This window comes from Enhydra lutris, unplaced genomic scaffold, assembly GCF_002288905.1.
Source record: "Enhydra lutris kenyoni isolate GAN:26980312 unplaced genomic scaffold, ASM228890v2 scaffoldscaffold11, whole genome shotgun sequence".
Taxonomy (NCBI): Eukaryota; Metazoa; Chordata; class Mammalia; order Carnivora; family Mustelidae; genus Enhydra; species Enhydra lutris.
Genome location: NW_019154095.1, coordinates 15,913,689 through 15,939,589, shown reverse-complemented (window position 1 = coordinate 15,939,589; position 25,901 = coordinate 15,913,689). Strand labels below are relative to the sequence as shown.

The window sequence follows — 25,901 nt, the reverse complement described above, 5'->3', positions numbered from 1 at the left end:
TACTAATGATGTACTATATGTTGGCTAATTGAATTTAAATTTAAAAAAAGAACAGAAAGAATTTTGTTCTTTGTGGTAGGTATTAAGAAAAAAACAAAACTTTTACTTGGATTAGTTAAAGTGATTCAGTATAGTGATTCACAAAGGCTCCCTCTCATTCTGATTGTTTTGCTACTCCATTTCCTAAAATGGAGAAAGCTTTATCAAGATATTAATAGAAGAGAAAGCAAATGTAAGCTCTACTTGAGGAAATGTGAAGCATAATAATTATTCTAAATCCCGAATCTCATTTCTGACATGGAATTTCTGTCTTCAGATGTGTCGTATGAGAGTTTCTTAAAAGCTACAGATGTAAAAAGTCAGTAGGACCAGAGGAAAGGTATAAGGTTCAAATTCTTTTATAATATTTAAATAAGATCGATTCCTTTGCACCATGTGGTGGCTGAGTACAGCACATGTGAAGTTCACGGAAAATGCAGACGGGTTTATACTCACCTCCTCCTTGAACATTGCCATGAATCTTGCTGTAGGGTAAAGAAGCCTTGATTAACAATGGCGATGCTGTGGGTTTGCTCATTAACGGCTTTCTTGTGCATTCTGTGGCTCTGTGTATTTTGTCTGCCATTGTACAGGAGTTCAAACCTATTGGTACCACGCACAACAGAAGGGCCCAGCCTTTTGTTGCAGCAGCAAACATTGATGACAAAAGACAGGTAGTGAGCGCTTCCTATAACTCACCAATTGGGCTCTATTCTACTAGCAATATACAAGACGCACTTCACGGACAGCTGCGAGGTCTCATTCCTAGCTCGCCTCAACAGTAAGTATCTGACTCCGTTTCTGGCCGCCATGCTCTTAACAGTGATAGTATGGTTTCTTCTCCTTTCCAAAGTCCAGCTCTTGCTGTTTTATTTTTACTTTCCTGAAGGGACAATCAGATTTTTAGTTTAAAGACAAGCATCCAGAACATGGTTCCAATGTTCTGGAGTCCAATCCGCCAGTTCCTGAACATTTCTAGTGAACAGATGCTTAAAATGAAGAAATCGCTCTGGTTCCATTGTCACGCTTCTCAGTCATGTCAATATGTGGTGGTAAATAATCCTCTGTACAGTGATCATTCATTTACTTTTATCTAAAAAGAAAAAAGGAAAAAAAAAACTGTCTTCCACTGAGGAACTTTTTAACCCTTTGTTTTTACAGGATGTGAACTACTTTGAACACAAGCACAATATTCGGCCCAAACCTTTCATTATCCCAGGCCGAAGCAGGTCATAAGCTCTGAGATTTTGGTGTCTGTAGTGCATGCTTCTTTAGTAAATCCTTACTAATCACTAAGAAGAGTAACACATAGGTGTTTGGAGTGACTCTGCTCATCGTGAAGCTTATTTCAAAAGCAAGAAAAACAAACTCACTTCGCAGAGTATAGGAGGCCACTAACCTCCATTTCTCAAAGTAAATACTGACAGGATTATAGGGCTGTGAAAAGTTAGGCAATCACCACGTATATTTATAACTAATACCCTGCTGTTCTGAGGATCCCTTCCAGAACACAGTGACCTTTGAGGCAGGCAGATGTACCCCATTCCCAGGTCAGGAAGGCCCAGCCAACAGAAGCAAACCGGGAAACCAGCCCCTGGTCAGGAGTGAGGGAAGCAGGTGGGCCCAGTGGGAGCCCCGGTGCAGCCGTTCTGTGCTTGACATTCTCTGAGCAGCCCACCTCAACACTGCTTTCCCACTGCTCCACCAACCCGCTGGTAATCCCACTCTTTCTAGCTCTTTTTTTTTTTTTTTTTTAAAGATTTTATTTATTTGACAGACAGAGATCACAAGTAGGCAGAGAGACAGGCAGAGAGAGAGAAAGGAGGAAGCAGGCTCCCTGCTGAGCAGAGAGCCCAATGTGGGGCTCGATCCCAGGACACTAGGATCATGTCCTGAGCCGAAGACAGAGGCTTTAACCCACTGAGCCACCCAGGTGCCCCTTCTAGCTCTCACATAACAGTAACTCTGCCTTCTTGCGGATACTTGCAAAGGAAGAGAAGTCACTTGAAAAGGAGCTTTTCCACATGGAGGAAAGTAATTAGAAGGAAAGAGTTGGGAGAGAGGGAGATGTGTTGGTTACCCTCATGGATAACCGTGTACACACTACAATAAGAATGAGGAAGCGTTTCATGGCTGTTAATCAGAGAAAAAGATCATGGTCAGATGATCCTTTTCAAATAAATTTCTTCTCTAGAAATTGTACTCCAACCCAAGGGGGAGAAATTAATGCCCTGTGTTGGCACATTGGGAAAGAGTGACTTTGGGAAACCTCAAACCTATTCCTCTGACCTCAGCTCCATTAGTCAGCCCTGAAGAAGGAAATTGGTGGTTAGGATTATTGACTAATGATCTATATCTAGTGTCCCAAACTGTGGCCCATCCAATTTATAGACAGTGCTTTACATAATCCTCCTGTTGTTTAAAAAAAAAAAAAAAGAACTTAAGTAAAGGCCTTAAGATGTTCCATCTACTCTCCATCCTGTCAAAATGCCCACCATTCCTGATACTGGGCCCAATTTCATACATGTGTAGCCCTGCTAGCCCCTGGGGGTATCCAAGTTTATGATACCTGCTTTGGATGGTCAGTCATCAATTGATATATGATCTCCTTATGCAGACCTTCCCATAAACTGGCGTTGGGGCCAGAGGATTATCTCAAAATAAGCTGGACAATTCTGTGATATCAGACTCAGACAGGAGAAATAGAGTGGAAGATGAGGAGACGAGGTTAAAAAGTCAGTGACTACCAAGAATATCTCCCTCCACTAGAACGGAGCAACTTCTATCTTCCCAGCACCTAGAAACAAGGCTGGGACAGACTAAATGCTCCATCGATGTTCATTAGATGAAGGAACAAAATCCTAAGAGTACCTGATAATATTTTCTGATGGCAAGAAGAAACAAGAGTTAACATCCCTCTCTCATCCGTGCAACTCTGCACAAGCTTTCTTTACTTCTCTTTTTTGTTCCTTAGTTTCCATTCTATTTTCCTCTGAATTTTCTCCCTATTTCTCCACATTCAACAGCTTCCCAGCCCCACCCCTGATATCATAACACTAGATTAAGAGTAAAAATGCTATGTTTCCACTGAATAAATATATATACAACTTTCTAAAGGAGCATCGTAAAATTAATACAATTGCATTCTTTTGAGGCTGGTTTAACTCTAAGCTCACTAATCTGAACTATAGGACTTGAGGAGGCATTAGAGTAACACAGATCTTGCCTCTAAAGACCAGTAAGACATTTAATGTCATAAAAATTCAGGGAAAGTCAGAGAGATTTAAGTAGCTAATGGCCTTCTTTTATATTTGCATTTTAATTCAAAAATGGTAATCCTAACAAGCCCCTCATACTTTTGTCATTGTAAGGTGACTCTTAATATAGCTGAAATTTGGGAAAGGAGAGAGGAGGAATGGGGATGAAACGGTTTGCTTTAAAGACAGGCACCAGGGGCACCTGGTTGGCTCAGTGGATTAAGCCTCTGCCTTCAGCTCAGGTCGGGATCTCAGGGTCCTGGGATAGAGCCCCGAGTTGGGCTTTCCACTCAGCGGGGAGCCTGCTTCCCCCTCTCTCTCTGCCTGCCTCTCTGCCTACTTGTGATCTGTCCCTCTCTGTCAAATAAATAAAAATAAAATCTTAAAAAAATAATAAAATAAAGACAGGCACCAGCACTTAATCTTAAAGAAATGTAAAAATGCCTCTACTACTTTTCCTTTCTTCCTGGGTCCTCTCACTATTTACTCTAGCTCCTGAATTTCTTGTTCTTTACCAAACGATTCTTTGTCAAGGTGGCTACACACCAAGCTACACCTACACCACCAATGAGCAACTTTTTAATCCAAAGTAAGTGGGAGATGCTAAATTGTTCATACGTTAATCTCCCTAGGGCCTTACTGCTAGTTATGGTTCTTTTCATTATCTCATAATTGAATCATATTTAAAAGGCAGTATCTTCATAGGCAAATATGTAAATTTAAAATTTTTATTTTATAGATCCAAATGATAGACTCTTGTGAGTGGTTTTTGGACAGGTCACTTTAAGAAGCTCATCCCAGAAAGTCTGTATACAGGCCAGGGAAGTTAGTTCTCAGTCTGATGATCTATGGAGGCAAGAAGTGATTGAGTGTATCATCAACCTGACAAGTGGTGCTGCCAAGTCACTAAGTCAAAATCAAAAAAATCTCATTAGTCCCTATCTTTTCAGGTCACAGGAATAGGTCATGGTGACCCATGGTACTACCAAAGTGATTGGAGTCCATGAAAACTATTTAAATCATCAGTTCAAGAGATCTTGTGAAACTGTCCCAGAAATTTATAAGAGATCATTCTTGTTTGCTTAGGGTTTACTTCCTTTCTCCTCAATAACTACAGGTCCCTAAATAGAATGATAAAGAAACCAAGCAATAGAACACACCATCCTTGCTGAAATAAAACTGTGTATACAAACATGTTATATGCAAGATTACTTATTAATTACAACTACAAAATAAGGTCTATCTGTAAGTTCTGGCTGCTCATAGTTTAGCTATCTACCCCATGGCACACGTAGGGTCAGAGTAGCTTGCTGACAAGATTCACTATTTTAAGCCCAACTCTCCCAAGATTCAACCCAATGTTTCAAATCCCAAAATTACAGTTTAATATGCTTCATTGCACTTAGGTCAAATCAATATAACCCTGAGTAAACTGTACTATAACTGAAAATTGGCTTTTTTTTTTTTTTTTTTTTTAACCAACTGAGGTCGATTTCAGGAGCTAGTATAGTGTTGAGCCTACAAAAATGGTAAATAAGCCATTGGGCATTTTGTATGTGATCAACCAACTTAGAGATTGGGTTTTAAATGGGCTCTTAACAGGCAGGAAGTGAAGGAGCACATCCCTATACACTTGCCTCATTTAGGCCATGCAGTTGGTTGAACTGGTAACACAAGACAAAAACGTTTAAAATTCCATTTTGTGGCATGGGTTGTCCAGACTAGGCAGGCTACCACACTGATGAAGTCAGCAAAATCGGTGTCTAATATCCATTTGGTTTTGCTGTCTAGATGGGGCCAAGGTTAGCATTAGCAGCCCTAAAGAGTAAACGCAAGGGCCATACTTGAGCCCTAGGAGAAAACGGACTTTGAGATAAATGCATCATATAAATTGTTCTCTGTCTGGGGTTTATAGCAACACTAACCTGCAAGCGTGATGAAAGTTTACAAATACTAACATTTCTTTTGGCTTAGTCTTAAATGACTGCGCTTAAAAACAAAATCTCAGTATATTCCATTTTCTCGTAAAATGCATTTCTCACGCTACCCTTAAAATGCACGTAGAAAAATGACTTTAGTCATTGGTGCATCAGCTGTGACTAGCCTCTTATCCAGATTCGTAGAGAATATGAAATCTACCTAGTTGTTCTTGAAATTGCATGACTGGCCTTTCTCATATTTTAGTAATAAGTATAATAAATCCCCTCAATTGATCTTTAAAATGAAATAAGAAGTATGCATGGAAATACATGTGAGCCTCCAAAATTGTTACAGGAAATAGCTATGTATGGCAGAAATAGAGCTTAGCCCTAAGTATATCCAAAGAGTCTAAGACCACCTTACCTGCCTCCTAATCAATTAATTTCAAGGTGACAAGCATTTATTGGCTGTTTCTAGAGCCTATATTAAATGACTGAACAGTTTATTAACATGTATTCTTCACAAAAGTAAAGAATGAAAGTAGAAAAAGTTAAAATCCCAACTATAAGGCATTTACAAAACAGATTTAAAACATAATCTTTATCACAGAACCTTCAAGTTACTAGTTATTATACAATGAGAGCAAAACTGCATTTCTGAAACACACTTCTTATTTTGAAATGTTTAGCCTAAATATTTGATTGGATCTTCATGCTGCGTAGTCCCTTACTATTTGTGAAGAATCACTCAGTAATATTTTGATTTTAAATACCACAGCTCATAAATGTAAAAGGACATCCCACCAGTGTCATTTCCCCACATCATCTGTTTGTGATGTGGGCAAGTTTTAAAATTGTTAGGCCTATTTTTAAAAAGTAAAGATAGTTGCATCTTTTCTACCTCGCGTACTACTCTGTGGGTAACCCTCAACATATTGCCTGGTAGAACAGAGCCAAAAAATGCAATATCACCTGTAATTTTTAATTTTATTGCACTTTTTTCTATCGTGAATCTTGAAATGTCTTCCCTTTGTAAAATACATTCTAGCCATTTGATTTTTCATTTGAATTTGATTTAATTCACTTCTTCCTTTCTGTCTCCAATTCCTTTTAACCTCTCTGTACTTGTTCTCTGTGTTGTGTCTGGATTTTTCTGATTCCTGTGTCACCTCTGTGTCACGTGGTCATTAACACAGTGGATGCAGCACTCCGTCCGGTATTGACGGTGGCAGTGGACGTAGCACCCCTTCTTCTGTCAGTACTCTTAGTACTATTTGCCCAGGTGACTTGAAAGTTGCTGCTAAGATGGCCCCTAACATTCCTTTGGAAATGGAACTTCCCGGTGTGAAGATTGTACATGCTCAGTTTAATACACCTATGCAGTTGTACTCAGATGACAATATTATGGAAACACTTCAGGGTCAGGTTTCAACAGCTCTAGGGGAAGCACCCTCCATGAGGTAATGCGAGTCTTTCTGAACCATGGGCATATTAACTAAACACATGGGCAATGTAAACTTTACTGGTGTCTTTTAATAGTGTCGTAATTGAAAGAAGCCTGGGTGGAAAGCTTTAAAGAAAAAAATACTAGGGGTGTACTGCAAATATCTAGACCTAAAGATAAAAGTGATTTCAAGAATTAACTAAGTAGAGCTTTATGTGACAGAGTGCAAAAAAAAAAAAAAAAAAAGAAAGAAAGAAAGAAAGAAATCAGGGAAGGAACAAATGTCTATGTCTTTTAGAAATGTCTTTACAAATGTCTTTACAAATGTCTGGTACAATACTTTTCAAAAGTGACTTATAATCTAGTATACTCGTGCTGCCTCTTTGGGGGTCAAAAATTGGTAAGGAATGGGAGGTTCAGAGGAATTTTAAGGGATGACAACTCTTGTCTCTTTTAACGGTAGCTTGTGGAGAGGTAATCATTTTTCCATTTAGAATTTTTACCATGGAAAAGCTTTTATAAGCTCCAAGCTATTAATGTAAATACTTAATTTCCATTGGTCCCTATTTTGACTAATTTCATCTTTATTATGAATATTTGCTCAAAGTACTTTTGCCATCAAGTTTTTTCAAATAAAAGGACTTATTATAAGATAAAATCTTACTACTACTTTCAATATTATATAACCAGTTTTTATAAATGAAAGTTTTATAATGTTTTAGAGTACTATGTATCTATATCCCCAAATGTCTCTTGGGATGAATACAATGGGATAATAACCATGTAATGCATCTCAAAGCCTTTTTGCAAAGAATTTTAGATATATAAGACGATGATTATTAAATGTGATATAGGAAGTAAAAATATGTGGAGATAGCAACTACCTTTTCTAGATACTATAATTAAATGACATAAAATAATAAAGCATTTAGTGTCTGACGTAGTATTACTGTGGCAGTTCCTTATTGTTCATCATGAATTATATTTGTAGAATAGTAAAATAAAGCTGCTATCACTGTTATCATAAGTGAATTATAATATAGCTATTAAAAACATAATGTAATCAATATAACTGACATATATATGAAAGTTTCTACATTATAGACTTTCACATACAAGCTAAATTTCTTCAGCTTATAGGCAAAATGATACCTTTGTTGTTTTCGGGAGTTCACAAATTAACCTTAAAGACAAAATTAAACCATACTTTTCAGTTGAATATCAGAAATGAATCTGAATTTTATTGACAATTTTATGACAGAATAATCAAACTGGGCTCACTCCTGCATTTCTTCCCATGTGTATGTTGTCTGTTTTCTGAGAAAAGTTCATTTTGTTCACATTATAATGATATATCCATCAGACAAGGGTATTATTGTTTTTTAAATCACTATTCCCAAACAATCACATTGTACTTGCCCTCTGACGCATTCTGCCAGGTGAAGAAGTGCTGGTGTGACTCCCAGGTTAATGAACGACATCATGAAGTTGACCCATGTGAACTCATACCATATTTTTAACTGTATAGAGATTAACTGAATCTTGCCTCAGGAGTTGCTGCAAATGCAGTGATTATAGCTTAGTCATGTCTTGTGGTTTCTTGCACACACCATGCCTCACACGGCTCCTGACACTGCTTCACGTGCCGTCCTGTGTTTCAGTGAACCCACAGCCTCAGTGCCTCCCCAGTCTGATGTATACCGGATGCTTCATGACAATCGGAATGAGCCTACTCAGCCTCGCCAGTCGGGCTCCTTCAGAGTGCTCCAGGAATTAGTGAATGATGGTGAGCAGCCATGAATGTCTGCTGGAACAATACAGATGGGGGGAGGATAGCAAACATACTGGGGAATGAAAGACTCAACATTGATTTAGTTGAGTGATCCCATGAGTCTTCCCTAAGGAAGATCTGAACGGTGCTTGGTTTAGAAAAGGAGTTCCCAGAATGTATCCAAGTAGCCACCAACCCAGTGATAAAAGGACACCAGAGATAAATTCCAATCGTAGTCAAGGGGCTAGTTTGGATCAAAAATCGCTACATTTCTCAGCCTCCCTCCACTCCAGGGTGTCAGCATCATCAAAATCTTAAAATAACCCTGAGATGAACCCTTACTATGTTCCAAACCCTGTGCTAAGTATTTTGTGTGCTTGATCCCTTAGTCCTCCCAATAACCTGTGAGATAGGAAATATTGTTTTTCCCTTTCAACAAATGAGAAACTGACACAGAGAGAGATTTGTACAAGGAGACACAGCCAGTAAGAAATAAGGCTGAATCTCTAGCCCACTCCTGCTGTCCTCAGGGGTCATAATCTTATCAATGTTTTTCTATCCCACAAAGATACACATTGTCCTTTAAAAGTTGCACAAAAATGCAAAATGCCGTATTAAGTTGGCTATTTAAAAAAAAAAATTTACAAGTGTTGGAGAGCATGTGGGAAAACTGGAACTCTTGTTCATGGTTGAGGGAATGTAAAATGGTGCAGCCACTGTGAAAACCAGGATAATGGTTCCTCAAAAAGTTAAACACAGAAATTACTGTATTATCCAACAATTGGACTCCTGGGTATATATATACCCAAAGAATTGAAAGCAGGGACTCAAATAGATATTCATACACCACTATTCATAGATCTTTATCCACAATAGCCAGAAAGTGAAAACCACACATCTATCACCTGATCAACGGATAAACAAAACGTGGTCTGTCCATCCAACAGAGCATTATTCAGCCTCAAAAATGAATGAAATTCTCATGCATGCTGCAACAGGGATGAACCCTGAAAACATGCCGACGGAAATAGGCCAGACACAGAAAGATAAAAACTGCATGTGTCCACTCCTGTGAGGTACCCGGGATAGGAAAGTCCTAAAGACAGACAGTAGAATAGAAGTTACCGGGATCTGGGAGGAAGAGGGAGTGGGAAGTTACTGTTTGATAGGTACAGAGGGTTTTTGTTTTTTGTTTTTTGTTTTTGGAGGATGAAAGAGTTCTGGAAAGAACTGTTGGTGATGGGTGCACAACATTGTCTAGGTACTTGCTGCTACTGAATTACTGAATTACGCGTTCAAAAGTGGTCAGGATGGTCCATTATATGTTCTGTATATTTTACGGCAATAAGAAGAAGAAAAAAAATGCCACATGTTTTCCACTCCTTTCAGCATTTTCTAACCGCTCCCTCCAACAAGGACAACAACAAATTTTAACGACTTCTTTCTGGAAGGGCCCTCCTTCAGAACAAGTGATGCTTGAACCTGTCCTCCTCCTTTTGAAATGAGAGAGCTGGCGCAACTGGAGAATTCCTTGGGTTAAAGTGCACACCTTAAAATAGAAGCAAAGTACAAACTGTAGCCAGCTGTTCCCTTGCCATAAATGGGAACACTTTGTTTTTCAGACGACCGTCCTGCTGGAACCCGGAGTGTGAGAGCTCCCGTTACCAAAGCCCACGGCAGCGCTGGCAGCGCTCAGAAGATGCCACTCTGTGACAAATGTGGGAGCGGCATCGTGTGAGTTTCATTTTTAACCCAGGCCTTCGCTATAAATCTTGGTACCCGCTCTCGGTTTCTAGTTAGTGACCTGAACTGTGTCCAACATTTAGCACATTTTGACCAAAATCCCTTCAACGTACCCTAAAACTGGCACATGATGTGAGTCAGCAATCTGGACTTAGAATTTCAGATATATTCTCATTAAAAAAAAAAAACACACAACTGTCCCTGAAGCCTATTTTTAAAAAATTGCTTCCGAGAAGCATAGCTTCACTTCAAAAATGCCCTCCCTTGGTTAATGTATAGTTAATGTATAGTACTTCCTCTTTGGTATAAACTGAGGAAACCAAACATGAGGGTCATCATGTGGTTCACGAAAACACATTATCCTTACTCGGTTTCTTAAGTTGCACAAATATTGAAGTCTAACTTTTAAAAATGCAGTCCGCTTCCATTTCAAGATCCCTTATGTTTGCACAGTAACACTTGCTAGTTCAAATCTCCAGATCATTTCAGTCTCTCCCCTGCAGACACCCCACGTGGTCACTTCTCCCACCCCTTTATTCTGCGCCTCTACTGTGAGCTCACACACAGCGATACTGTGTGTGCAGTGATCCAGGATTCATCCCAGGAGGGCAGTGGGAGAGAAATCTGGTTAGAACAAGGAGGGGAATGTGACACAGAAAGAAAGAAAGACACAGGACCCGCAACTGGGGTGCAAAGAGGATCTCACGAAACACACGAGTTTAGGATGGTACCAAAAGCAATTACTGCTCCTAAGTTGGAGTAAACTATTTTGACAGTAGACTTGAGTCTACAGAAATGGAAATTCCATCTCTTCCCTTTGCTCTGTTTCCTCTGTGCTCCATAGACAGGAGGCTGCAGTGGCAAGATAGGAAGCAATCAGAGGGACTTCTAATTGTGTAGGCAAGCGTGGTCAAAATCCGAATCCTTGGCAGAGATATTGGTCTTACCTAGATGATGTTTTCCTCTTTCAAGGAAAGAATCAGCATAGATCACGAAGGAAGATCCCATAACGTGTATAGAAGCGACTTGTTTGAGAAATCGGGAAAATATTCACACATCGACATCCCAGAGAACGCCGTGGTGTGTTACTACGGTTGTCTTGGATCTCCCCGACCATGACCTCACTCGCACAGCTGTGCTGGCTTCCCCCCGGGGGGCTATTGCCCACACATGAAACAGATCACACCTGCCCTACCCACCCTGTTATCTCTCTTCGTACCATGTTTTCGGTTTCTGTTTTTCACTTCCCCTCCTTTTCCTCAACAGTGGTGCTGTCGTGAAGGCACGGGATAAGTACCGGCATCCAGAGTGTTTCGTGTGCGCCGACTGTAACCTCAACCTCAAACAGAAGGGCTACTTCTTCGTGGAGGGGGAGCTGTACTGCGAAACTCATGCAAGGGCTCGCACGAGGCCCCCAGAGGGCTACGACACAGTTACTCTCTATCCCAAAGCTTAATGACATCTTACACAGACCGGAGCACACACACTCAAGCACGCTTACACAGGAAGACATCCATGGCTTTGGGTGGAAGTATAGCAAACTGTTGGCTCCAAACCTAAAACCAAGGCTTTTAGACGTTTATCTTATTGTTACTGAAGAAAAGGGAGCGGGAGACAAGTGCCGGCTGTAAATGGACGTGGAAACGTACACTTAGCTATGTTTGCAGCTTTCTCCCTCTTGGGCTAGCAATAATTTAGTCACATTTAACGCATTAAATTTTTTGTATGTCATATTCCACAATTTATATTTATATTATGACATCAAGAGATTTGGGGGAGTCTGATTACCTTTCCTTAACAAGCTGATTTTGCAACTGTAGTAAATACCAAATGACAATCTTGTATTCTAACACAACCTGCAATTGTCTGTTACCTGTTTTAACTGTTATAGTGCATGTCAGAAAGAAATTCCCTAGATTTCTCTAGTTTCATATTCAAACAATTATACCACCAGATGCAACACACATAATAAATACATAAATATTTTTAAAATACCTAATGAAGTGGCATTCAATGAATTCAAATAAAATCAACATTCCAACAAAAGGGTCCAATCATATCTTGACATGTACACTAACAACTCAGGAATTTTAAGAAAAATGTGACTTCTTTAGTTCTTACTCTTTCTTAGGAGCCCATAAATTTCTGCTGATATGGAGGGGTATTTAAATTTGCTAAAGGTAATTCAGTCCCTTTCCCATAAAAACAATTTTTTGTGCATTGAAATGGTCTTTCATTTTATAAATGTTTCTTTCAAACGAAATAGTCAGTGCCTTCAAGGCTCAGACCTCCCTCAAGTCTGTTTCTTTATGCTCAAAATTTCATCACTGCTGCCTCTTCCTTCCCAAGATGGCATCTCCTAGAGGAGACAGGCTCAGGGCCCTTCTGAGTAAGGGGATCCTATTGTATCCACTGCTAAAATCCATGGTTTCACTTGTCTGTTTTTCCCACATGTTTGGGAGCAGGCAATAAACCCACCTCCAGCATCATCTCCAGAAGTCTCAGCTCAGCTTTCCCTGGAGTAATGGGTCCTTTGCATCTCACTGAATTCCACCTGGCCCCTGGCTCTATCTTGTCACCTTGCCTTTCACTATGGTAGCCACATAGCAACACCCCTAACTTGCATGTCTTACCTACTTCCCATGCTCCTCATCGGGGATACATTGGAAACTCTGAAAATGTCCCCTCCACATAAAACCATGGGGAACTGGCAGGATGTGGAGAACGGGAGCTAGGGACGGTCTTACATCTTTTGTCTCAACCCCGGTCACAAAGTCATCTCTACCCTATTATCCAACCCTCTATATCTATACCCTACCCTCTGGGTCTGGAGCAGGTAATCTCTTATTGTCCCAAATGGAAGATGGGGCACACATTGTATTGCTCTGGAATTCCCCCCAGACTTCACTGGTTATTTCTAACCCTGACCTAAGGTTTGGATCCAGTGAGAAGAACCACAACACCTACTTGGCCCCTTAGGCTTTGAGATTGCAACTGGAGCAACAGAGACATTAAAATAAATAAGAAACATAGAGATCAAAGAAATGAATGTATCCAAAATAGACTATATTTTTTGTTCAGATGTCATTTTAAAGTATTTTGTTCTGGAAAAGATTTAAATTTAAAAGTTTGGGAGCTAGGGAAATAAATGGTAATTGACTTAGAAAACTCAAGAAAGCTGAAATCCAAAGCAGCAGTAGAGAAAACTGAAAACCAACCCAATACACCCTCCAGGGTCTTGCAAAAGTGTGGAAATTAATAGCACCAGTATTTATGGACTAGGGGATGAAGGTGGAATGACTTTATCAGGAGGAGCAAGTAGAATCTGTTTGAGAAATATTCAATCCCCAGAGCTGTTCCCTCTCACACCTCATGGCTTTTTCCAGTGAAATTCTGCCAGATGTTATCTGTAGAGGATTAATCAACACCTCAGCTGGAGTCAGGAAGCACAGCTGAGGACCTGTGTACTGTACTAAAAAGAGGTTAAATTAAGAATGAAAGATTCATGATAAAAGTGTGCATTAGACATTATATTGCACGTTAACGTACATCGTATAGTAGTATACAGTAGAATAATAATGAATGGCTTAAGTTCACATGTTTAATAATTAGTTTTTTAAAAAGGTAGTATGGGGTGCCTGGGTGGTTGAGTCAGTTAAGGTCTGCCTATGGCTCAGGTCATGATCTGGGGGTTCTGGGATGGAGCCCCACATTGGGCTCCCTGCTCAGCAGGGAGTCTGCTTTTCCCTCTGCCCCTCCACCCTGCTCATGCTCTCAATCTCTCTATCTCTCTCTCACTTTCTCTCTCTCTCAAATAAATAAAATAATTAAAAAAAAATTTTTTTAAATAAGACAGTTCTAATCTGAAATTCAAGAGAGCTATGGCTGAAATCTGGTAATTCAGACTAAGTGACCAAGGCCTGTGAAGCATGCCCTGAAGTTGCATGTTCATTATATTTAATAAAAATTGTTCTTTCAACAATTAAATCTAGAAATTTCAACATGTAGAGAAGTAGTAACTAGGAATTAATGCAATAATATAAATAGAAAACCCTAAAGACTCCACCAAAAAACTGCTAGAACTGACAAATGAACGCAGTGAAGTCAAAGGATACAAAATGAATACACACAAATTTGTTGCATTTCTATATACCAATAGTGAAGTAGCAGAAAAAGAAATTCAGGATCAATCCCATTTAAAATTGCACCAAAGATAATAAGATACCTACGAATAAACCTAACCAAAAAGGTGAAAAACGTGTACTCTGAAACCTATAAAATGCTGATGAAACAAACTGAAGGTGACACAAAGAAATGGAAAGATATTCCATGCTCATGGATGGGGAAAGCAAATATTGTTAAAATGTCTATACTACCCAAGGCAATGTATACATTGAAAGCAATCGCTATCAAAATACCAATAGCATTTTTCACAGAACTGAACAAACAATCCTAAAATTAGTATGGAACCACAAAGGACCCCAAATAGCCAAAGCAATCTTGAAGAAGAAAAGCAAAGCTGGAGGCATCACAATTCCAGACTTCAAGTTATGTTACAAAGTTGTAATAATCAAAACAGTGTGGTACTAGCACATAGAACAATGGAGCAGAATAGAAAACTGAGAAATAAACCCACAATTATATGGTCAATTAATCTTTGACAAAACAGGAAACAATATCAAGTGGGAAAAGGACAGTCTCTTCAACAAATGGTGTTGGGAAACCTGGACACCAATATGCAAAAGAATGAAACTGAACCACCTTCTTACACCACACAAAATAACAAACTCAAAATGGATGAAAGACCTGAAACCATCAAAATCCTAGAGGAGACCAAGGCAGTAACTTCTTTGACATTGTCCATAGCAACTTCTTACCAGATAGGTCTCCTGAAGCAAGGGAAACAAAAGCAAAAATAAACTATAGGGACCACATTAAGATATAAATAAATGGCAGCCTACTGTATGGGACAAGATATTTACAATGACATATCTGATAAAAAGCTAGTATCCAAAACGAATGAAGAACTTATAAAACTCAGCACCCCCAAAATAAACCAGTTAATGTTGGGGTCCGTTAACAAAGGAACAAGACTGAGACAAATTGAAAGTTATGCAAAGCCTATTCTATGCCAAGCATTAGAAGTTAGACTGATCGGCCAGGGCAACGAGACTGAGACAAAGTGAAAGTTATGTGAAGTTTTATTCTATGCCAAGCATTAGGAGTCAGACTGACCGGCCAGGGCCGCCTCTGAAGAGAGCGACCCCCTCCTGATCTCACAGGCTGGTTTTATAGGGCATAACCGCAGACCCAAGGTACGTGGCTTCTATTGTTAAGGCATTTACTCCTGGAACCGATACCCGGAACCATACCAGGAACTACGGGGGTGTTTGTTTATTCCTGGAATGAAGTCTATGGATGTAAACAACAATATGGCTACCTAGGCAATATGGAGTTGCTCTGGCTAAGCAGGCCCTAATAATTAAACAGGTTTTAATATTAAATTGGCCCTAACAGTTAAGAAATGGGCAGAAGACGTGAATAGACATTTTTTCAAAGAAGACATATAGAGGGTTAACAGACACATGAAAAATATTCAACCTCACTCGGCATCAGGGAGATACAAATCAAAACTACAATGAGATACCACCTCACATCAGTCAGAATGGCTAAAATCAACAACAGATGTTGGCAAAGATGCAGAGGAAGGGGAACCCACTTACACTGCCAATGGGAATGCAAACTGGTGCAGCCCCTGTGGAAAACACTATGGTAGTTCCACAAAAAGTTAAAAATATATTTGTATTTCCCTGATGCTGATGTTAATTTTAAAAGAAAGTTAAAAATGGAACAACCCTACAACCCAGCAATTACACTTTGTATAAACAGGTATTTACCCAAAGGATACAAAAATACTGACTTGAAGAGACATATGCCCTCCAAGGTTTATAGAGACATTATCAACAATAGCCAAGTTATGGAAAGAATTTGTCCATCAACTGGCGAATGCATAAAGAAGATATATATGTGTGTGTATGTGTGTGTGTGTGTGTGTGTGTGTGTGTGCATGTGTGAGAGAGAGAGAGAGAGAGAGAATGGAATACTATTCAGCCATAAAAAATAATAAAATCTTGCCATTTGCAATGACATGGATGGAACTAGAGAGTATAATGCTAGGCAAAATGAATCAGTCAGAGAAAGACAAATACTGCATGATTTCACACATATGTGGAACTAAAGAAACAAAATAAATAAGCAAAGGGAAAAAATAGAGAGAGAGAGAGAGAGAGAAAGTAAAAAACAGACTCTTAATTATAGAGAACAATCTGGGGGGAGGGAGTGGGTGATGGATGAAACAGGTGACAGAATTAAGGAGGCACTTGCTGTGATGAGTTCTGTCTGTTAGCTAACTGAAATTAAAATAAAAACCTAATTTAAAAAGAATGAATGCAATATGAAAATTGTTTTTAATATATGAAGTACAAAATAAAATAAAAATAGCACTGTTGAAATGAAAAGGAATTAAAACTTAAAATGAGAACATGTTTTATCCCCTATACTAATATTTTGTCTCTCAATAAGTTCATACCAGACCCTACATAGGAACTCACACCATGAACAAAGAATGCCAACCAGTTTTGATTTAGCTCACAGAATAACACATTTTCTTAGTAAAGAGACTAGTCACTGTGTTACATTTATAAGCTTATTAAAGCTAACAATGATCAATGAAAGCATCCATTAAGATTGAGATCTGGGCTTCTATGAACTTTGGACTCACGGTTAACTAAATTACAGGTTTTTTCAGAGTAAACACGGGATAGAGTTGCTACACTCTCTACCGGGATGGATGTTTGAATAAAAAACAGTTCTAGTTATCACAGGTGTTTGCACCTGTGTAAGCAGAGTAAAAACATACTCGTTAATGTGACACACAGACAATTTATGCACCTCTCCGAAAGATAATCTCCAGTTTGTCCAACGTGGGAACGTTCCAAGATAAACAGAATGCAACTCTGAGTCTCTTCTATTAACAACTGGAGTTGCAAAAGTTTGTCAAGTTGACCTTTGAACAGATTTTATTTCCACCCTAGAAAAATGCTACTTATAGCCATTACTCTTTATTATCTGTCATCAGAATCTGATGTTCTTGTGCTATGTATGCTGTGCCATCTGAATCATAAGCATTAAAAAGGTGATTCAAAAAAAAAGAGTGAGATGTTTAGATAATTGAAGTAAATAAACCTCCTCTAAAGGACCATTTCAAGACCATCCTCTCAAGTCTATTCATTTTGGACAGCACTCAATAAATATTTATTTGAAAACCTACCAAGTAAGAGGTGTTAAATATGAGGCATAACAATATGGACTTTTGAATACTTTGTGTACATTTACAAATGGACATTTGTAAGCAAATTAGAATGCTTCACTGGGCTTAATTTTAAAACAAAGCACCTTTATAAGAAGTGGTTGCTTATAAATTGTTCCTTTTGAATGTTCTAGTAATATTACCAAACATTCATTTCAGAGGAACATAAAATCAGGTATCAACATTACCTTTTTAATTACCTGAAAACTTTGTCTAATATACAGAGAATGTCCAACAATATGTTTTTCTTTCTCTAGGAACAAAGCATGTCAGCATGTTTTAATTTATGAACACCCAAAGCACAATTCCATTGTCCATTATTCAAAGACTAATACAACATCTGCTCTTAAGTCCTAATTGCTACCCTTATCATAAGCACCAAGCATAAATGGATTTTAAATTAAGATTATATGAAAAGCCAAATTTTGGGGGATGAAAATTATTCCATTTGTTTATTTATTCAGTTTTTCACCTGGTGAAGGAGTATACACATGTTATTATTTCTGTACCAAAAGCAAAACTATGTTGTGAGTTTGAGAACTACCTCTCATGAGGCCAAATTCCCATTGCCTCCTTGTCTGAAGTATGGGGGTTGAAAAACACAGGCATGTGGATTAGTCACCACAGGTACATGTACCCATGTGTGCACATGTCTCTGGTTTATAAAAGCACCAAGGTCAGGCAGCCAGTGTCACACGGATGAAGAGCCTGTTTTAGGCTCAGTCACGAGCCTAAAGACAAGAGACAAGTAACGCACATTGCTCAGCCTGCCCTTTCATGCATCTGGGCTCCAGCTGCTGCTATCTGAGCTCCCCAAACTCCCAACTATGACCCTTTCGGAACACTACTTCATGTTACAAAGCTTTTCATTCCTCAAAGTACGTGACCCCCTTCTTCCTGATGCTAAACTGCTTTCTGGTTTTTGGACACTAAAGGAGCTGCACTGGTCACGCTTTAAAAATAGTATGTTTCCTTTGCTATATGAAGATACCATTAATGTGTACATCCAACAGAGCAAATGGATTTGCAATAAGACACCCATATTCCTTGCTTGATTTCAGCTGTGAGCTGTGACATGAGTCAGAGGTGGTGTCCATGACCACTGGAACAGAATGAAACTTCTAATTTGAACGAAGAACCTAGCCACACTGATAGTATGCTGTCACTGAATGGAACAGCCAGCCAGTTAACACCGATAAACACAGTGTCAAGTGCAGGTCTGGACTGTATGGGCTGGTAGAGTCTCAGAGAGCATCTCAGAGATCATCCAATCTTCAGAACTCTCTAGTTCTGAAGATTAAGGAGTTAAAGCCCAGGGGCAGAGCTACAGTTAGAATCCAGATCCTTCTTCAGAGCTCTTTCCATGACAACCTCCTTACTTACTCATTACTTAATAAAATCCTTACTTACTATTTTTATTATTCCACACTACTTTTCCTAGCACTTATAGAAGAGGTTATTTTTTATTATAAAGAAAACAAACATTGACTACAAGTTAATACTGACATAAATAAACAAAAGCACAGAGAGAAAGAAATATAATAGTGTTTAGAATTCATAAAGATTTCCCAAACATATTAATTATTACTAGGGAACACTGATGAGTTGAAATGGGATTTTTTCTAATTGTGTAGCCTTAAACAAAAATTAAGCTCTCTGATATTTTCCTCACCTGTAAAATGTTTACTTGGCTAAGTCATAAGGATTAGAAACAATGCATAAATGTAACTAGTATTATGTCATGAATTTTGTAAACATTCAATTAAAAATCTACACACTCAAATAAAATACATATAGTCAGCAAAGGGAACTTAGTCCTCTTTATAGCTACAAGATTATAATCTGCAGTTTTAGTTGCTGTTGTCATTCTTTGCCTTTGCTTGAATTTTCACTTGGGGTCAACTTTAATTCCATTAGTCTTCTAAATCCTTAGAGTATATAAGAACTGCTTTGAACTCACCATTGGGTATAACAGGATATTGCCAGTGAGTCTTTGGTGCAATTACTTTGCATGAACTCAAGCTTTTAAAATTACTCTCCTCAAATGAAGAGAAGTTCTAGTGAACTTCACGAATCTGATCTGTCTCAGTGTGAAACATCAGCTCTCCTAGGACCATCAGGAATAGTTATCTAGTTCTTGAATCTTCTGGCTTGATGTAGTTGTGCTCATTTAATTGGCTTTTGATTTTTGACACCAAAGAATAATTACAAGGCAAAGAAACACCATTTTGAATTTGGGATTAAATAGTGAAAAGCATACATAGTAAGTTTTTAGGTGTTTACACATTACTTACTAGGAAATGTGTCAGATATTTTTATGTGAATTATCCCTATAAAGTAGGGATTATCATCCTAATTTTATGGTTGATGGAACTGAGGTCCGGAAAGATTTCACGATTTCTCTATAGCTTACATCTAGAAGTCTGTAGAGCTAATTTCAGCTCAGTTTTGCCAGTGTTCAGAGCTCATTTTTGTAACCATCATGTTCTAATACCTGGAGTCACGTATATTGAAATAGAACCTAGGAGATAATTTTTACGAGGTTTACTGAGGGCTTTGTTGTCCCATGAAAGCTATATAATCATCCTAAACTAAATCTCTTGTGCAGAAATTAAATTTCTATTTAATTTCTATTAAATCTCTTGTGCAGAAATAATGTAAAGCACAGACGGTCATCAAGAGCATGGATTCTAAAACCAGACTACGTTCAAGTTCTGTTTCTACCACTTACTATAGGAGAAACTTGGCCTAACTTTTTGGTGTTTCAGTGTTCTCATTTGTAAAATGGGAAGAAAAATAATGCCTACCTCACAGGACTGCTATGAAGATTGAATGAGTTCATACACATAAAGCATTTGGAACATAGCAAGAACCATGTTAAGTACTGGCTCCTGCTATTATCTTAGCATTGATAAAGCATTTTCCAGAAAAGGAATTTGTGAATCATCTAAATAAGGAAGAGCTTTTCTACCCATGATGGGTTTGTTTTTTTAAGAGAGGGAATGGGGAGCAGCAGAGGGAAAGGGAGGGAGAAGTATCTTAAACAGGCTCAAGACCCAGGATAAGCCCTACACAGGGCTCAATCTCACAACCCTGAGAGCAGAGAGCATGACCCTAATATCACAACCTGAGTGGAAACCAAGAGTCAGACGGTTAACCCACTGAGCCACCCAGGCACCCCTACCTACCCATGTTATTTCTTTTGGTCCTAACCATTTCTAATCTCAAGAATCTATTTAACAGGTTAGTGACAAATTCATATTTATACTAACAGTGTTCTTTTAAAAATAATAGCTTTATAGAAATCTAATTAACTTATCACATAATTCATCCCTTTGAAGTGTCTTAGTATACTCAGTGGTTCTTAGCACATTCACAGAGTTGTCTGAGCTGAATTAGACCTCCTCAATCTAACAGAAGATACAGAGACCACTACCTCTACATTTAGCCAAACCAATAAATACCTACTCACCTCAGTAAGCTTCACAAACAGAGCACTTATCTGCCCTAAGTGCCTTGTTCTAGAGAAAGAGCATTCATTCCCTACTGCTGGCCTCTGTCAGAAGGAGGAAAGTTCTATATCATCTCTACAAAATGGCCAAACTTTCACATGGTCAAAGAGACTGTTGGTCCTCTATCATCTTCTTGGTCCAAATCATGCCCATTAATTTATTCCTCAAGTTCTCTTCCCAACTTATTTTTCCCATTCTGTCTCTGTCACTGACTCTTTCCAGCCTGCAAGTATGCTCAAGTATCATACACCATTCTGAAAGTACCTCTCTCCCTAACAACTATTCCTTCTCAAGCTACCTTGATAGTGACCTACATCTATCCCTTTAGCACACAAACGTCTCAGAGTTAGACCAACCCCACTTTCTCAGCATCTCCACCTTACCACTATTAGTAAGTCCTCTTAAAATGGCAAACAACTTCCTAAGGCCAAAGCTACTGGCCATCCTTAGTGAATTGTGGGATTCATTCTATACAGATGAAACTAGGTTAAAATCAACTAAAGGAAACTTAGAGAAGGCAGAGTGGAAATGTTTGCATTTGGAGCAAGCGTTGAGCTGTCAAAGGCCTGCTATGCACGGTAGACTTCCGAAGTCACCAGCACATAGGTCTGCCTCTCTGGCCAAAGCACTTGCCTTAGGAAAAATTACCCAAATTTATTATATCCTAGGAGAAGTTTGATCACTTTTTCACACTACTGTAGATCTCAGCTATGACTGATAACCTTGTGATCTCAGGCTTAAAAAAAAAAAAAAAAAGATCTTCTGAGGCTAAAAAAAAAACAAAAAACAAAAAACAAAAAAAAAACCCCAAGAAGTATTTTAGTCCAGTAATAGATTGCTAAGAAAAGCTTTGGTTAGCTTGTGTTTGTGCCGTGCTCTTGAATTTGTTCCAGATTCTTGAATCTGCAGCTGTTAGTCAACAGGTGAAAGCGGATTCTCTAGGAGGAGTTACCATTTGAAGATTTTGAAATACTGTGACTCACAGATTTTTCTCATTGTCAGCACAGATTCTAATTCTGTCCATCAGCAATGAATTTCACAATCAAAAAAAAAAAAAAATCAGACATTTTCAGGGAACTTGTTGAATCAACTGACATGTGTGACCAGAGAAAGCGTATCTCCTGACAGAATATGCTCCACTGTCTATCTAATAGGCCAAACGAAACAGAAACAGTCTTAGGGTGCCTGGGTGGCTCAGTGGGTTTAGCCTCTGCCTTCAACTCAGGTCATGGTCTCAGGGTCCTGGGATCAAGCCCCACATCAGGCTCTCTGCTCAGCAGGGAGCCTGTTTCCCCCTTTCTCTCTGCCTACTTGTGATCTCTCTGTTTCTGTCAAAGAAATAAATAAAATCTTAAAAAAAAAAAAGAAAAGAAAAGAAACAGTCTCACCCCACCGAGAAAGTGCAGGTGAACTGTGATATCACAGCAGGAAATAGAAACTTTTAGCTCTAGTATTAATTATATTTATACTTCGCCTATACTTATGTAAAATTTAGATGGCATGTTGTCCCATCTCATAAAACTATAATTTGTTATAGGGAAAAGAAAACATTAAAATAAGCTGATTTGGGTAAACCGGTGTGTCAGAATCAGGAATCCTGTCACTGATCAGTTACGGAGTTTTTAAAAAGTTCCTGAACCTTCCCATGTTTCAGTTTTCTCCTATACCCATCTAGAAGATAAGTTTCTTCATAAAATTCCACAATTCTCTATGCCATTAAATATAAGTAGGAATATTTCACCAAGAGCTTAATTATTGGGGAAATAAATACATTAGGGAGGGAGGAAATTGAACATCCCTCATTAAGTGTTCCGATTATAAGCTTTGTTTACCAATTTCAGATGGGATAATGAGCCATTCAGTGTCACAGGAGCAGGAACAGAGACAGGTAGGCTCCGCAAGCATAATGCATAATTTATAGATTTTTCTGTACATCATGACACTTCATTTCTATGTATTGAAAGTCTGAGTGTTGTAGAAGACACTGAGTACTCAACAGCAGCCAACAGCTCATGAGAGCCTCAGAGGACCAGGTCGTCCTGGTCTCACTCAGAAGCATGAGGTTTTCCCCATTTGGGAAGTCTAAAGGAAATTTCATTATACTCTCCCTTTTATCGAATTCTAATTTATGTTCTGGGCAAGCAAATAATCATCTTACTTGACTTTACAACTTGGCAATGAGGAACTTTAGGGTCAAGATGGTAGAGTGAGAGCACATATAAGAAAAATACTTATGGGGTACCTAGATGGCTCAGTGGGTTAAGCCTCTGTCTTCAGCTCAGGTCATGATCCCAAGGTCCTGGGATCGAGCCCCACATTGGGCTCTCTACTCAGCAGGGGGGCTGCTTCCCTTCCCCTCTCTCTGTCTGCCTCTCTGTCTACTTGTGATCTCTGTCAAAAACATAAATAAAAATCTTAAAAAAAAAGAAAGAAAGAAAAAGACTTATGCTCTTTACAATAAATGGTGGGTCAATCAGATAGCCATAATTTTTAAAATGGATATTGACACATACCTCATACTCTATAAAAAGATCAATTCCAGATGAATTAGCAAATCTAAATATGAAAGGTAAAACAATCCAGCTTTTAGGAAAAAAAAAAAAAAGAATGAATCATTTCACAACCTTGCAAAAGCAGACACAAGGTGTCCATTCCCAAAGAGGGAAAGGGGAGCACCCATGTGTGGGGGAGCACTGGCAGCAGTAAGCAGCAGAGCCTGAGCCGAGTAAGGAGGGTGACTCTGTGTGGGACTGGCTAGTGCATGGTGTCAAAGTTCAGGGGGATGTGGAAGTCTTCTACACAGACAGGAGGCCCAGCATAATGTTCACAGAGCCCAAGAAGGGGAGGAGGGTATCTAAGTGGAGAACAGGCCCAATACAGGGCTCAAAGTCAAAGGCAAAGTTAGGAGGGAAGAGGCAGTGCAGGGTATTAGAACCTAAGTGGATGGCAAGGACATCTCCATGGGACCTGGTGAGAGACTGGCATTGAGAGAATGGATATTTACAAAGGTATTGCTCATATAAATAAATATAGGAAAGATAATGAGAGTCAACTTTCTCACTGTTGATTAAGGGAAATTACAATATGGAAAGAGAAAACTAGAAACAGCACTATGATGTTGGACTGGAATTGGAGGTATCATGAACTCAATATATAGAGATAGATACAGAACTAAATATGGATGCCAATGTCCATGTGTTCATATGTAGATATGGGTATAGATGTCAGTATGTATGTGTACATGTATATCCAGGCGATTTCCAGCTCTATCCACTAAGATGGCCTGGGAGCAGCTATACCCAGATAGCAACACTCACACCTAACACTCACATCCTGGTTTCTAAATACAATACCATTCTCTTCTAAAACAAACCAAGGTTCCTCAAGGGAAGGGCTGATTTCAAGGCTAGGGCAGGGAAAGTATGGGATGAGACGGGAACATCTGGTTGTCTAGGCAAAAAAATGAAGAAATGTTCCAGTAATAAAGGGGACATGTCAAATGTACATAGAAGCCAGATAAAGAAACTCTCACTGACCCCTCTAGGAAAATTTAAGCAACAATATCAATCATGTTAGCAACAGAAGATAATCCATTCCCACTGAATAAAATGGAAAACTCTGAGTTTACGAGACTCTGATTAAAGTCAGGACAACTACGTGCAGTGCGAGAGTTTGAACTGGACCCTTTTGTCTAACTGACAATATTGGGAGAATCTGTGAAACTTGAGTGGGGTCTGAAGGTTAGATAGTAGTAATGTATCAGTGCTATTTTCTGGATTTTAATAGCCAGATTGCGCTCTTAATGAAGCATGTCCTTATAAGTACATATCAAAGCATTCAGGAGTGATGGTACACCATGTCAGCAACTCTCTCTTAATGGTTCAAGAAAAAATGAAATGTGTAGCTCCAACTTTACTTTAAGTGGATGATAATTTCAAAAATTTAAAAAAAAAAAAAGGAGACCCGGGGCGCCTGGGTGGCTCAGTCAGTTAAGTGTCTGCCTTTGGCTCAGGTCATGATTCTGGGGTTCTGGTATTGAGTCCCTGGGACCAGGCTCTAGGGAGCAGAGCCTCCTTCTCCCTCTCCCTCTGCCTAGCACCCTCATTCTCTCTTTTCCTCACTCTCTTTCTCTCTCACTTCTCTCAAAAATAAACAAAATATTTTTTAAAAATCAAAACAAGTATATAAATAAATAGGAAACCAAAAAGTCAAAAACACCAACAGAACTAAGATATTTAAGCCCATTTTCACAATTCAATTACAGACCTATTTTTTTAATACAGAGACCTAAAAAATATATAATTTTGAGTAAAAAGAGCAAGCTGCAGAATAAAAGAAAATTATGATATCATTTATGAAAATTTTTAAAACAAACAAGAGCAACCATCTACATTACTCAAGAACACACATGTAATTACTATAAAAATGTAAGAATGGACTGTAAGGCTATACTCTAAATTCATTATAGTGGTTTCTTGTGGGAAGAATATGGGGAAGGAGGAACAGGATAGGCAGTGGTAGGGAGTTCACATCTATGTAACGTTTTAATTTTTCTAAATAAATATAAGCCAAATACGTCAATAGAATTATAACTGTTAATTCTGGGAGATAGAAGCAAAGGGTTATTACCTCATTCTTTGCACTTTCCATTATTATTAAATTTATCAAAAAATAATTTAATAAATAAAACATAATGAGGACTTCACATTTTACAGGCCATCTAAATGTGCATTTACTTAGCAGCCTGTAAAATTTTTAGAAGTTGGACAAATGCATCAAGAAAGTTGATATACAATACAAATTAGACAACACACTTCCCTACTTTTTAAAATATAGATTTTTTTCTG

At 38.6% G+C, this 25,901-nt stretch overlaps 1 protein-coding gene across 6 annotated transcripts in view; it reads left to right on the top strand.

The window, feature by feature from the left end:
• LOC111144438 (PDZ and LIM domain 3) overlaps positions 1 to 12,167 on the top strand; it is a 30,735-nt gene extending 18,568 nt beyond the window's left edge. For 2 of the 6 annotated variants that reach the window (XM_022498748.1, XM_022498747.1), the window contains 4 exons: positions 1,201 to 1,268; positions 8,321 to 8,446; positions 10,048 to 10,164; positions 11,440 to 12,167. In XM_022498748.1, coding sequence (XP_022354456.1) covers positions 1,201 to 1,268; positions 8,321 to 8,446; positions 10,048 to 10,164; positions 11,440 to 11,629 — 501 coding nt within the window. In that variant the 3' untranslated portion in view covers positions 11,630 to 12,167. Of the gene's footprint in view, positions 1 to 632; positions 821 to 1,200; positions 1,269 to 6,411; positions 6,676 to 8,320; positions 8,447 to 10,047; positions 10,165 to 11,439 lie in introns of all 6 variants that reach the window. The other 4 variants (XM_022498743.1, XM_022498744.1, XM_022498745.1 and 1 more) reach the window with 4 other exon arrangements.
• The last annotated feature ends 13,734 nt before the right edge of the window (positions 12,168 to 25,901 follow it).